General features: G+C 35.0%; 1 protein-coding gene and 1 pseudogene across 2 annotated transcripts; both read right to left on the bottom strand.

Moving 5' to 3' along the window:
* Positions 1–5,403: 5,403 nt before the first annotated feature.
* LOC129284871 (40S ribosomal protein S16-like) lies at positions 5,404–6,354 on the bottom strand (annotated as a pseudogene).
* A 439-nt stretch (positions 6,355–6,793) lies between these two features.
* On the bottom strand, positions 6,794–11,238 carry LOC129284911 (filament-like plant protein 7). Of its 2 annotated transcripts, none has more exons than XM_054920424.1 (6): positions 11,093–11,238; positions 10,572–10,687; positions 10,234–10,381; positions 7,992–10,143; positions 7,830–7,890; positions 6,794–7,504 (listed from the first exon to the last, which is right to left on the bottom strand). In XM_054920424.1, the coding sequence occupies exons 2-6, from the start codon at positions 10,668–10,670 to the stop codon at positions 7,019–7,021; spliced, it is 2,946 nt and encodes a 981-aa protein (XP_054776399.1). In that variant the 5' UTR covers positions 10,671–10,687; positions 11,093–11,238; the 3' UTR covers positions 6,794–7,018. The 2 variants fall into 2 exon arrangements, with proteins under 2 accessions (XP_054776399.1, XP_054776400.1); XM_054920425.1 differs by lacking the exon at positions 11,093–11,238 and adding an exon at positions 11,046–11,066.
* Positions 11,239–15,085: the final 3,847 nt, after the last annotated feature.

The following is a 15,085-nucleotide window of genomic DNA, read 5'->3' on the forward strand; positions in this document are numbered from 1 at the left end:
GGTGAGCTTGAACTCCAATGACTTCTCCATTGGTTGGTTAATAGCCTATTCTGATAGGCTTGCCACATAAAAGCTTGTATTCTCTTTACACCTCTCCATTTCCAAACCAATTGGTAAATAAGGTCAATGAGTTGTTCTGGGGTTCTTTGATCATAATGTCATGGGAACTAACTTTTCACACCATAATGTCACATGTAACATTACCCTAAGGTGGCAACATAATGATTACTTTCTGAATAATTTTCTTAGGTAGGAGTTGAGATAATACAATAAAATCTTAAGTATTATATGGCGTCCAATTTGCTACTGTGCTTTCCTCATCTCCACTTGTAAGTGGTCTTAAGCACTTATCCTTTAGAGTACCATCTGTTTACAACCAGACATCCTGAAAGAAATTGATGTTAATGCCATTTCTGACTTGCCACTTCATTCCTTTCTCCACTATCTCCTTTGTTGACAAATAAACTGCCACAGTATAAAATCACCAATTTTAGCCTTAAGTAAAATATCCTCATCTCATCATATATTTCTTAGTAAGGACCTTTGCCTACAAGCCTTATTGCCATTGATTAGTTGCCAAGCTAATTTAGCCCTACAAGCACAATTAACACCTTCTAGCTTCTTGAAACCTAACCCACCATATTACTTTGGCAACATAATTTTCTCTCAACTTATTGGATGGTAAGTATGATACCTCTTTACAAATACTTATAGGCAATCTAGCAACTTGCATTGGGTAGTAATTCAGTCAGTAATAAAAAGACAAGTGGCTTTCCATATAGATAATTTTTATTTAACTCGATCCACTATGTAATGAAATTTCTCAATGGGTCTTTGAGTGCTAGTGATAGGGTAGCCCTAGAACGGTGATCTTTATTCTAGTTACATTCTTGATTCGTGACTTCATATTGGCCTTAACATTTGGATATAAGAAAATTGAGAATTTGTTGATGCTCATCATTCTCCTGGAGTCGCATAAAATTTATTCACATACTACATCATAATTCTTGCTTGCTTCTCCAAATTTCACTAAATAATAAAATATCATCTATAAACATGAGGTGGAAATTTGATGGGCCAGAGTTAGTGATATGAATAGGCTTCGATTCTCTTCTATTTATCACATCTAAGATTACATGAGATAATCTATCTATACATAGCACAAAAATATACGATGAGAAATGATCTCCTTGTCGAAGACCTCGTTGCAGAAGAAAATAATTAAATTGAACACCATTCCACAAGATATTATAAAAAACAGAGGAAATACAATGCATCACTAGGTTTATCAATGTCAATTCTAATCTAATGTCAATTAGGATTTGTTGTAGAAAATCCTAGTTGATTCGATCATATACTTTTTCTAAATCAATCTTCATTGCCATAAAACCCTTTTTTTCTTTTCTTGGATTTCTTTATAATATGCACGAACTCTTGCCTAATGACTAAGTTGTCTTGAATATGTCTTCCAGGAATAAAACTTGGTTGAAATGGAGAGATCCATTCATCCATTAAACTCCTCAATTAATTCATAAGGATATGAGTGACACATTTATAATGAGTTGAACACAAGGAAATAGGTCTAAAATGAGTAACCATTTTAGGATTTTCTCGCTTTGGGATTAGCGAGATTAATGTTCTATTAGCTTCTATTAGTAACTGTGTTTCACTAAATACCTCCTTCACAATCTTGCATATAATTGGCCCCATTATACTCCAATTGGCTTGATAGAATATAAGGGTATATCCATCATATCTCAAGGCTTTGTAGGCTCCCATAGAGAAAATTGATTTTTTAATCTCTTCCTCCATTGGCAATACGTAAGTCCTTTAAGTCCTCCTTATTCTAGTCTAGGAAAGGATGTGTTCATAAGTAACATCTCAGCATCATGTTCCTCTTCTTGAAATATTATCTTGAAATAATTAGTAACCTATAGCCTCAGTGCTTCTTCATCCTAAATCCATCCACCACTATCATCCTTCATAGTCAAAACCTTGTTCCTCCTTCTCCTTATTGTCATCTTAAGATAATAATAGCGTGTGTTTCTATCACCATTCTTAATCCACTCTGTTCTTGTCTTTTGAAACCATTTGTTCTCCTTAAGTTTTAACAATTCATCCAGTAATTTCTATAAATTCCTTTCTAGGTTTATTAGAAAGGTATAATGAGAACATGCTTTAGATTTTTAGATTCCTTTTAAGCAAGCCAACAACTCATTCTTCTTGCATTCCACATAAATAAAAACTTCTTTATTCCAATTCAGTATTGAATCTTTAAATTCAAGAAGTTTCAAATTCAAATCAGATTCTCCATTCTAATTATCCTTGAGAAAAGTTTAAAAATTATCATGACCAAGCCACATCACTTCAAATCTAAAAGGTTTCAATCCCAAATGCAAGCACCCATCACCGTTTAACTTAGTCAAAATAGGATTATGATCAGAGTAATTAGTTCTTACTAGCACCTGAATTGTCAAATTGGGAAAGGAGTACAGATGAGCTATTCACTAATGCTCGATCCAATCTTTCATATAATTAGGAGAATTTGGGGGTACAAAGATCCTTCCAAGTAAATTTAGGGCTAAATGAACCCACATCAATCAAATTGCAATCCTCTTTCGCTACTGAAACTAATAAAATCAATTATAATTACCTCCAGCACCTCTAACACTTTCACTTGTAGACAAAATATCATTAAAATAGCCACACACCATCCACATATCAGTGATGATAAGGGCAAGATTGCTTAGTTTTGCCTACAATACGCCTTTAAAATTAGAGTGAGGAAGGGCATGAACTATTATGCAGAAGAGATCCTGATGCCTAGTCGAGCTACATCTCATATGTATAAATTAGTTATCTTCTTGAAGAATTTTAATAGAAACAAGTTGGCTTTGCCAAGCTACAATGATGCCACCAAATTGACTAATATTGGGAATCATTTTCGTGAAATCAAAGCCAAGAGAATGAAGATAGCAAAGTTAAGACTCTTCTTGGCATTTAGTCTCTACTAGCACAAGAATAATGGGCTTAGGCTTATTAATCACAGCCTTTAGATTTTTAATGAGACCCTTTCTATAGGCCCCATGAATATTCCAATAGATAATATTAATCATTATAATTGATATTGAATATTAGATACATAGATCTAGAACATCATTGTTAAGCCAAAAACTATATTTTAGTTACCACATTTTTCTCAAGTTGAGTTCTCATAATAAGTCTATCAATCATTAGGCTATCAAGTAGCCTAAAATTACTACTCTCTCTTGGGTCCACTTCTTCAATTCTTATATCATTTATGTTTCTAGGTAAAGGGTTGCTAGAGGTGAAATATGGGATTGCATGGTCTTGGGCCCCTATAACCTCATAATGGGATCCATTGTTAGGATTACTATCTTCCCACGTTATGCACTTGTTGAGCCATTTTCATCTGTATGAATTGATGCACCTGTTGTTTCATACTTTCCTGTTGTTTTTGCCCCTCTGTTAGCACAACAGCATTATGGTTTGTAGTTTTATCCTAGTCAATATCCTCTTAAATATTGGTAATGCCCCCTTTTTTATTCTTTTTCTATCTAGCTTATGGTCTGTAGTTTTATCCTAGTCGATATCCTCTTAAATATTGGTAATGCCCCCTTTTTTATTCTTCTTCTATCTAGCCCTAGTTAGTGATCCCTCCTTTTCTGTACATAATTCTTGCACGAGAAGTAGTATGCTATCATCATATTCTCCCTGAATCTTACTATCATCAGCAAGGACTCCAAATCATGAACCTAAGGGGTCTCGATGAGAAGTTTTAGGTCCTTTGTTCTTTTCTCTTCTTTAATGCCTTGACTTTTGAACCACTGTTTATTGGTCTAGATTAGTCACCTCTCTTTGTTTTGCACTTTTAGAAATTTGTTCAATTGAGGCATTAGAATGCTCTGTTTTTTCTTCTTGAATATCTTAAGATTGTTTTGAAGGACAAACTTCATGTTGAGAGTAAAGGAATGTTGATATAGTTAAAATGTAGTAATGCACCCCCCCTTCAAAATCCCTCAATTTGAAGGGCCCCTTCAATGTTCTTATCTAATCAGGAAGAGGAAGTAACATGATGTTGGGTTGGGTTTCAGCCCCTTGAAACCTAACTTAGACCTGAACCATGCATTTTACCTTTTTTATGCATATTTTTAGTAATATTAGCTTATTCATGCTAATTACTAACACAAGCCATTACACCACAGTTGACAACCCAATTCCCTCTTTGATATAATTCATACAAAGTTAATGAAGCTATATATGTCATTGTCATTGAGAGCTTTACCACATGCTGACACAGTGGCACATCATGTGCCAGATTGCATATCAGTTCATTAGAGAAGAGTACTATTTTCAAGTTAATCAAGGAGAAAACAAATAATTTATAGGTAAAACTCAGGGAAAATGATAATTAAGGACCCTTTAAGGACATTAAACCTAATTACAGGATCATAAAATTTTGAAATTCCAATTAGGACCATGGGATAAAAATGTAGTTTTTCTTAAATTCCTCTGACGAAAAAAACCCTAATTATGTTGAAATCTCAATTATGTTGTTTTCACAATGTACATTAGTAATTTTTTCACGTTGGGTTAGTGAATTCCCAAGTAGCATTAATAAATTTCACCTCACGTTAGTGAATCCCAATTTGGACAATTCACTTTTTGTTAAACATTGAATTTTTAAATGGGGTTTTATTTTTTCACAATATACGTTAAAAATTTTTTTAAGTCTGATTAGTAAATTTTTAAGTAGAACTTTTTGTTAAACAATCGATTTTCAATTGAAGTTTCATGTTTTCATAATATGTGTTAAAAAATTTTTCAAGTTGGGTTAGTAAATTCTCAAGTAGAGCTTTTTGTTAAACAATCAATTCCCAAATGAGGTTTCATATTTTTATAATATACGTTAACAATTTTCTCAAGTTAGGTTAATGAATCCTCAAGTGACGTAGTGAATCCCACCTCATATTAGTGAATTTCAAGGGCAATTAAGAAAAACTATATTTTTTTATTTTAATTAGGGACCATGATCCTTAACTAAAATTTTAAAATTTATGATCTTTAATTAAGATTAATATTTTTACAGAGTCCTTAATTGTTATTTTTCCTAAAACTCACTCACGAAAAGCATCTCAATAAGGTCATGTGACCATTTTCACATGGATAAGCATAATCAAATAGGGCTCTAACCTTAAATCTTCTAAATTAATGACAAGTTTGACTTGTAAAAAGTATCTCAATAAGCCACGAGTGAAATGCCAAAAATTATAAAGCCAAAAGTTGTCCGCAACATAAAACTAACAACCGAAAACAAAAATAAATTATTAAATCAACATGAACACATTTTGCCCTTGATTTTTGAAAAAATAAATGAATAAATCAACGGTTTGATTTCTAGAACTTAGCATGAGCGCCACGACCATCGAACTTCTTAGGCTCGCAACACCTAGGATCAACGATGAGGAGTGTGCAATCATAAGTGACCAGAATGTTCTTGATCTCCTTCTTGCTATGTTCATCGACGTATTTTTGGTAGAAAGTGACAAGAGCCTTATGTCATTGGGCCATTACTTTCTCCTTAAAAGAATAACCCGTTAGGACATGTAGCGCACCTACTTATATAGTCAAAATCCTCCATAACTCTCTTTGATGTGAGACCTGATAGCTTCCTCGATCAATCTAGGATGTTCTTGTCACAGGTGACCGCTAGAGGGGCTTATTGACTGAGCAAACTTAAGTCTGGCTCTGATATAACTTTGTGATGGGGCCATTACTCTCTTCCCACAAGGTTAACTCATTAAGATGTGTAGTGCACCCACTTATATAGTTAGGACCTTCTTCAAGTCTCTTCGATATAGGACCTGAAACTTGGCTATGCTTTGGCGAATTGCATATATCTAAGAGGTGTGACCACTGCCTTTTATGCGGATCCGCATGTTAATGCTGGCAAAACTGTGTTTGCCAAGAGGAGGATAGGTTCGAAAGCCTTGAATCGGAGGATCTCCGGCTGCACGAGTTCCATGGGGCAGCCATTGATCTTGATGAGTCCACGACCGCGTTTGCAGTTAGTGACGGCGACGACGGACTTCTTGCGGCCGAAGCACTGAACTTGCTCAATTGGCTGCTGCTGCGGTTGGGCCATTTTTCAAGTGCTTAGGTCTGCGATCCCCTCAAGCACGCTCAGAAACCACCAATTTCGAGAGGATTGCCTCAGAAGAGCAATGTGCTGCCAAAGAGGGGTAGCTTGCCTCAGAGGAGCAACGTGCTGCCAAAGAGGAGTAGCTTATACTGCTACTGGAACCAACAAAAGTTGAGGGTTTTAAAAGACTGTAGCCTGCCTCAATGCCCCTCGTGGTTAGGAATATGTTATCTATAATTTTATAAACATTACTGTTTTTTGAAATGTTTCAAGACTCACACAAGTCTTGTCAACATTTAAAAATTAAAACAAATGTATTATTATTGTTTATTTAACCTGAAAAAGTAAGAGGAGCTGGATGTGAATGCCTTATAAATTACTTGAGACCTGGAAAAAGAGTTGGTGGGATTTGGGTAAATAACATCAGGTTCTAATGTATGCATGAAGCGAAGCATTATTAAGTTGGGCTTATTCGGCGCACTAAACATTCCTTGAAACTATTGAATTGCTTTTAATTTTTTAAGCAATGTCCCAAAATAGAAGAGAATGTTTTTTTTTTCTTGCCTGAACATCAAGTCAGGTTATGATTCTTACGAGTACGTTGATCAAATATTTTTGAGTGCACAACGATAACAAAACTCGCCTCCATATATCCGCAGCTTTTCACCATTTACACTCGCTCAATGTATCAAAACAATCAGCAACATTTTTGTACACCAGAAATATATATTTACAACGTAAAATGAAAAATTTCAAGAATAAAATCTTCAACCATCTCCAATCATAAAAAAAGGCCACCCAAGGACAGTAAAAGCATGCAATAATCATCATAATAATACCAAGACAATTCTTGGGTCAGGTTCTATTTCCTTTTCCCTTCGTAACTTTCATCTTTCTTAGCAGCAGTTTCCTCAGAAAATCAAACGCACCCTGCTTTTTAGACTTTACAATTGCCTTGGCACCTTTAGTAGCGTTTCTGTCATCTTGCTCTGAAGTAAGGTCTTTTTTGGGTTCCCCAACCTTGACATTAATACCTCCCAGAAAACTACTATTGCCTGAGTGATCAAAAATAGGTGACTTCTTAACATCTTTGCTAGTTTTGTTTTCTTCCATCTGAGGGGCCATGAGGATCCCTGCTTTAGTTTCATCCTCGGCTTGCATTTGACTGCGTAGAGATGATCGCCTGATCAATTTCTTCTGTTGGGTTGGATTAATGGCCATAATTCTTTCAAAAAGTGAAGCTTCACTGGATAAGGCAAGCGCCTGTAGTTGTTTTCCCAGGTTTACAATGGTTCCTTGACAATCTGCTAGCTTTGATGATGCCGTTGTAATCTCCCATCCCTGAAATATCATCCCAAGTTGAATTTGGGATTTGTCAAGTACCAATAGTTATTGCTTCATCTTGAAAAAGCAACCGTGGAAATTTTTAAGAAAATTGCATTTATCTTTTTGTGTAGTTCTTGGAGCCTACAATGTGTATGGGCTTGAAAAAATGAATGTCATTTCATCTGAAGTTGTCATTGCCAAACAAATTATAGGCCCCATCAGAACATACAGAACAAGAATTTCTATTTTTCAAAGTTTATGACATTGATTCAAAGTATGAAAGCATAACCTAAATAATGGAGATTTATCCATTCTATTCAACAGGAAGTGAACTACTTACTGTTCGATATATCTTTTCCATTTCATCCCTGCCAGGTGTTGGAGATTCCTTCTTTACAATACTGTTGCATTTGAATGTTTGCAAAATCAGAATTGGTATTTTGCAGAGAAAGGAAAAGTAGATAAGATAAAACATCAAAATAACACAAAGGATGAAGATAACCTTTCCAGTTGTAGTTGAAGCTCCAAACAAGTTGCCTCCAATTCTTCGCATGAGATATTTTTACCTTCCAATTCAACTTCCAAGGATGAGAACTTTTGAAAGATGTCATTTAACTTAGTACGGGCTATTGTAAGCTGTCTATCAAGATCTTCATTCATCAACTTTTGTTTTTCAAACTGTTCTTCAACAATTCCCTTGGATTTTTTCATTGCCTCCAGTTCTGACTGTAAAACTTCAATGCTACTTTTCGCATCCTGAAGTTGTTGAGTCAAATCCCTATTTTCCTTCGCGACTGACAGCAACATTGCTTCCAAGTTTTTCTTTACAGATTCTTTAGTTTTCTGCTCATCATTCAATTTTTTGTTTTCTTCTATGTGATCGGACTTATTACTTTGGTCATCTGGAGAAGCATATGAAACAGAACGGGAGCAAAGAGACTCTTCATTTTGTGATTTCTTTTCTCTGGCAACTGAAGCATCTGTAGGAGTGCTACAATTATTTATACTCCAGTCCAGAGCAAACGCCACTTCTCCAGCAAATTTTTCAAAATCAGCTCTTCCGGTTAACAAGTCTTTACAGGTTTGAACAAATTGATGCAGAAGAGGATTCAAGTCCACAATCTTCCATTTAAAAACATGAACAAAGTATTCTTTGGATGATGGCGATTGAGATCTCTTAGAATGCTGATTCTTCTCCAAGATATCATCAGGATAACTGCTATAGATTTGTGACTTGATAGCAATTCTTTCAATCAACTTGATAATTCTATGAATTGACTTGCTCAAATTAGCATTGAAATGTGGATTGTTTACCCCTTCTGCAGCACCACTTAAACTATTAGCATCAACAGACTTAGATTTGCAGGCTGTTGGGTGCTTTATCCTACCCAAAGCAATTTTTAAGTCCTCAAAGAGTTCATCAAGACTTCGTTTTGACAATCGCTCCTGCTCCAAAATTGCATTTAAAACAATCTGAAGCCAATCAAAAGACTCTTCAAACGTTGCATATTTGAATTGAGTGTCCGGTTTGCCGTCACTGAAGTGCAGATCTTGTTCAACTGGCACTAGTTCCCTGCCAGTTGTATCAGAGCATTGTCCTTCATCAGGTGTATCAATAGAAACTATAGCCCGCTTCTCCATCTCAACATGATCGTCTGGCAAATTTGAATCAGGACCTTCAACGTCTTTATCGTCCTTTTGGTCTCTAACATATTCAGTTCTTAAATGTTTCAGTTCTGAAATAAGAGCATGTTCCCAGGATCCTGAAGGGCTAACCCTGTCATGACGAGCAGTGTTGGACTTTGCTAGTGATGAAAGTTCATCTGATGTGGGATGACACATGGCGACCTCCATGGACTTATGTTCCTCAAAGTGCTTTCTCAGAAGAATTTCCGCCTGTGATAATCTGGAAGCTATCTGAGCATACATAAACCTCGAAGAATCTTGTTCAGTGATTTTGTCAGTTAAAATTCTTTTGAGAACCTTGTTTTCCTCATCCAGATCCTGTAAGCGTTTGATCATCAAGCCAATACTCATTTCAGATGCTTCAACATAGTTTCCTATTGCAGAACTTGGCTTCCTTCTAGTCATATCTGTCTCTCTTCTCACCAACCCCGAAGTACTAGGTAGCTTTTTCTGCAGCAAAAGCCGAAGTCTCTGGCACTCAACGTCTAACTTGGATGCTTTCTGTTCACTCTCCAGATATTGTATATGCGATGCATCCGCATACCGACGACTATATTCCATCTCCTCTTTTTTAATCTCCAATTCCTTCTCAAGCATGTGAAACTCATATCTCAGGAAAGCATTTTCCTTCTCCATGGAATCCAATCTTGTCATTATAGTACTGAATTCTCCATCCACTTGATGTTTACTTTTCAGAAGCTCCCCAATAGATCTGTCTTTGGATAATAGGGCACTAGTTAGACAAGTGTTCTCAGTAGTTAAATCATCTAGCCTTTTACTAGTTTCCCTCAGCTTAACTTCCAGTCCTTCCTGAATCTTGTCACGATCTTCATATAAGTTTGGAACAGCACCAGAAGAGACTTGCATTGTTTCATCAGTATGAGTTACCTTTTCATCTGATACTTCCTTAGGTAAATCTTCATCTTCTTCCCTCTTAAAGGACTCCACTTGTTTTTCATTATCCTTGCCTAGTTATTGTAGAAATAGAGGAACAGCCAGAACCAAATTGAATGTTGAGAAGAAAGATATAAGCATACGCAGAAAGGCTATCAAATTACCGGGAATTCCTTCTTGAGACTTCTGTGAATGCTTTGTTGGAGGGTTGTCTCCATCATGGCAATCAAGGAGAATTGAAGCCAACTTCTCATTAAGACTCTTTGAGGATTTTTCCAGTCCAGCTTCTTCATGAGTTGGAAGTTTATGTTCCTGGAAAATGAAATTTTGTTGGTAAATAAATCAGATTTTATCCCTCTTTGTGAAGTGCAGTGCATCATTTAGAAAGAGGACACGACTCGAGCTTTGTTGGTAGCAGACATTCAGAAGAAGAAAAAAAGGAAGACAAATCATAAAATGAGGAAACTAAATAGCAGCATGTATATGAAAAAGTTTAAAATGCCTCTTCTTTGGTTGTTCTGGAAGGACTGACAGCTTTGTCCATTCCAAATATTGTCTTCTCCGAGGATCTTTTCCTCCATTGCCATGGTTTGTAATTCATGTTTCAGGATTCAGGTCCTGTCCAAGAAACAAAAAAGGAGAATATTTCATGCTAATGTACCCGAACCAAGTGACGAAGACTCTTGACAATGCGAAACTCTGAATTGTGGAGACAGATTTTATTTAAAAAAAAAATTAAAAAAACATGATTGAGAACCGAACAAGCTGATGCAAACTATGTACATATTGAGGACCAGAACATGGCTATGTGCTTTGAAGCAATACTACTAGTGCCAGTTCAACAGTGTTTTGCAGGTTGAATGAAAATCAAAAGTGACAATATCAGAAGTAAGAAAAACATGCTCAAAGATGAAAAATTCGTCCTATAATGAACAACTGTAGGCTGGGAATTGGCAAGAAAGGGAAGAAAACCCACCGCGTGAAAATAAAAATGAAAAAATCATACCAAGAGAGAATTCGTACCAGGGCAAAAGGTTGGAATCAAAGTGTCAATGAAGAGGTTCAAGGCTGTGCTTTGAGGTAGGAAATGGCAGGCCTGTTACTATCATAGGATGCCTTTACCCTCCATCAGACACATAAAATCATGGTGTGGGTATGCATTATTATTTTGCCATGGAAGAGTTGGATAATGATAGAGTGAAAGGGAAGTAACAGTAATCAAAGGTACAAGTGCACAAATATGGGAACAGAGTCAAAAGTGACCCAAAGAGAGGAAAAAAGAGCCCCACAAACAACTCACAAAGAATGTTTGGCTGTCAAATTAACATTCCTTAAGCACATATACGTGAATACGCCGAAACAGGAGACGTTGAAAATACATCGAAATGACAATGACTATTTTCTTCGGGGTGTCGGAATCTATTAACACACATGCTTTAACAATTTTTTTTTTATATAAAGGCTTATTGGTTATTGCAACAGATAAATTCCCGCCCCCAAGTTTCTAAAGAATTTGCTTCTTGAGTGGGACAAAATCGCCTTTCCCAGAGCATGAAAAAATTTCTTTGCTGTAAGTCTCATTTGTTGGGTTTGTAACTTTGTCTAGTTAAGATTAAACCCGTCCCTGAGCTATAATCTTCGCGTGGAAATTCATTCTTAGAATATCTGAGTTTATGTACCAAGAACAAGAAGAATGCTACACGTATAACCTTCGCAGGACAAAGTGTCCTCAACATAATTATGTCATCAAAATGCGCGTGGACATGTATAAACCGAAAGTTGATGGAGACTATCTAACGTTTGCTTAGCAATATGATTGTGGAAGATAAAGTTACAGCGGCAAAAATGGCCCGACATCGCCTTGCTTGAATCAGCTTTATAAAAGTGGAGAATTTCATAATGAGATCGGTTCTTTTGACTTTTGTTTTCCAACCAACATTCTTTTTTGGGGAAAATTTCATTTAAGAATTTGATAGCAACTTATCTTTTGATGACTTTTAAAAAATTTCAAAACCTCAATTCAATCTTTAAGGATCAAATTAAAAATAAATTAAATATAAAAAAATTAAAATACCCTCAATTCAAATATTAAAAAAAAATTACCAACCACCGTCATTGAAGCACCACTACCGGTGACCGAAGCCTCACCAGTGACCGCAGCCATTGAGCCTCCATCATCGAAGCTCCAAGCGCCAACTGGACCATCGTCAGCGGTGGTTGGAGAATTAATTTCTCTAAAAGTGGCCAAGGTGGGTATAAATCCCAAGACCTTTAGTTCACTAAAAAATTTTGAACCACCAAACCACTTATTCCATTCAATTATATAATGCATAAAATTATATATATAATAAATCTTATTTTTAAATCACTTGATTATTACGTTATTTGTTAATTGCGTGACTTTACTTGTTAATACTTTAACAGGATTTGTTAGTTACTTAACTTTTCTCGTTAGCCCTACGACTTCTGCAACAGAACTAAATTACTTGTTAATCACGTAACTATACTTATTAATACCTTAACAAGACTTGTCAATTACTTAACTCTCTTTGTTAAGTCTGTGACTCTCACAACAGCGCTATATTATTTGTTGATCGTGTAACTGTAATTATTAATATCTTAACAGGACTTGTTAATTACTTAAATTTATTTGTCAAATCATAACTCCTTCAACTGAACTGCATTATTTGTTAATCATGTAACTTTACTTGTTAATTACGCAACAATACTTGTTAATTGCATAGCTTACTTGTTAATAATGCAACTTTACTTATTAATTTTGTAACTCCCTCAAAATTATTTATATAATAAATCTTATTTTAAACCGCCTTGAGTATTATGACAAAAAGTATACTTGTTAAAAGTCTAATATAGCTTGTCATTTCTTCAATTTTAATTATTAATATTATATTTATTTTTTAGGGTACTGCTCTCTCTCTCTCTCTCTCTATATCTATATATATATATATACACACACTTATATAATTGAGTATATAGTTTGATGAATACTAATAAGGGAGACCCGACTGTCATTGTTTTCGTTATATAACAAACTCAATTTTTATGTAAATTATATATTTATTAAACAAGTGACAATAGATAATTAACAAGTATTATTGAGGAATTAACAAATAAAATTATACAATTAACAAGTAATTTAGTTGCTTTTTGAAACAACAGTTAAATAAGTTATGTTATGGTATTAACAAGTCAAGATATACAATTAACAAATATTGTTGCGTAATTAAAAAGTAAATTTACATGATTAACAAGTAATGCAGTTTAATTGAAGGAGTCATGAATTTCACAAGTAATTTCAAGTAATTAACAAGTCCTGTTAAAGTATTAACGACTACAATTACGAGATTAACAAGTAATGTAATTCTGTTGTGGGAGTTACGGACTTAACCAAAAAAGTTAAGTAATTGACAAGTCTTGTTAAGATATTAACAAGTAATTTAGTTCTGTTACAGGAGTCGTGGGGTTAACAAGAAAAGTTAAATCACTAACAAGTCATGTTAAGGTATTAACAAAATAAAGTTATGCAATTAACAAATAATGTAATAATCAAGTGGTTTGGGAACAAGATTTATTATATATATAATTTTATGCATTATATAATTAAATAGATTGAATGGCTTGGTGGTTTAAAATTTTTTGGTGAACCAAGGGGTCTTAAGTTCTACACCCACCTTGGCTACCTTTGAAAAAATTAACTCTCCAAAATTTTCCGGCCATTGCCGATGGTGGTCCAGCCGATGGCTGGAGCTTCAATGACAGAGGTCCAGTAGCCGCCATTGCCAGCTAAGCTCCGATCATTGGCAATGGCACTCTAGCAATAGTAGCTGGTGGGATTTTTTTTAATATTTAAACTGAGGGTATTTTAATCTTTTTCACATTTAACTTTTTTTTTTTTAAATTTAATCCTTGAGGATTGAGGTTTTTAAATTTTTCAGGACCCACCAAAAAATAAGATGATATCCAGATTCTTAAATGAAATTCTCCCCTCTTTTGGCTTTGAAATCAAGTGACGAATACTAGATTGATTACATGCGACCAGAAGCTTTATTGGCCATCGAATTGTTTGTATACAGTACACCACACACAGTAGCGAACACCCAAAAGAAAAATCCTCCAAAGAGGCACATGGCAAAGCACTGCACAGCATGCTCAAGTCAAAAACCATGTCAAAGTGGTCTTTTTCCCGTTTCCTTTGCAAACTTCTTATTCATATTAAACTGCAAGATACAACAACGTTTTATCGGATTTAACTGGAAAAACTTGAAGATGAATCCCCAAGCGATACAAATGTCTTCCAAAATATGTACACAAAAGACTTACGAATGTGTATCAATTGATATTCTACATTCATTTCCCATTTTAACCATATATCAGGTCACATTTTTTCAAGCCAAGGCACTTGCATAGAAACATTAATAGCAAATATTTGATTGGGTTAATGTAAGAGCAAAGAAATTTAACTAGCTCTACACTGGTTTCCATTCGATACTAAAGACAAGGAAAAATTACTTGTTTTGGACAGAATACTTATCGTGGAAGACAATGCCAGTAAAAATCCAAAAAATACCATTGTTTTATCCGATATCCATATTCAACGAGTAAATTAATACCCAAAACACTAACATAAAATTCCAGACAACTTTGCCTGGAAACTTTAAAAGGCAAATTAAATTTAATTTTCTGAGAAAAATTTCAGGGAATTATTAGAAACTGTAACAATACCATAAACTTGACAGGAAAAAATCAGTACCTCAAAGTGCAATGACCCCAAGCACAGGGGACAATAAACTCAACCTCAACATTAAATACATGACTGATTACAAAACAGGTCCCCTATCGTTGTTCATTATTCACTTTAGATATTCAAAGTAATTTCCGTTTGGGCGCGAGGTCCAGTTCATGAAGATAACTAACTCTTCATGTTTTTATTAATGAATGTTATCATCAACGATCGCATCACAAAACATGCAATAATCCAAAACAAGAAAAGGGAGA

Source organism: Prosopis cineraria, unplaced genomic scaffold, assembly GCF_029017545.1.
Source record: "Prosopis cineraria cultivar Desert tree isolate PC_DT_omini unplaced genomic scaffold, ASM2901754v1 PC11, whole genome shotgun sequence".
Taxonomy (NCBI): domain Eukaryota; kingdom Viridiplantae; phylum Streptophyta; class Magnoliopsida; order Fabales; family Fabaceae; genus Prosopis; species Prosopis cineraria.

Bases quoted from the DNA above. Each gene is read 5' to 3' on its own strand.
- LOC129284911 (XM_054920424.1), bottom strand. From the start codon at position 10,670: ATGAATTACAAACCATGGCAATGGAGGAAAAGATCCTCGGAGAAGACA. The intron at 10,382-10,571 runs GCATTTTAAACT...TTCATTTTCCAG, and splicing joins CCAGAACAACCAAAGAAGAG to GAACATAAACTTCCAACTCA. The intron at 7,891-7,991 runs GTTATCTTCATC...CAAATGCAACAG, and splicing joins CTTCAACTACAACTGGAAAG to TATTGTAAAGAAGGAATCTC.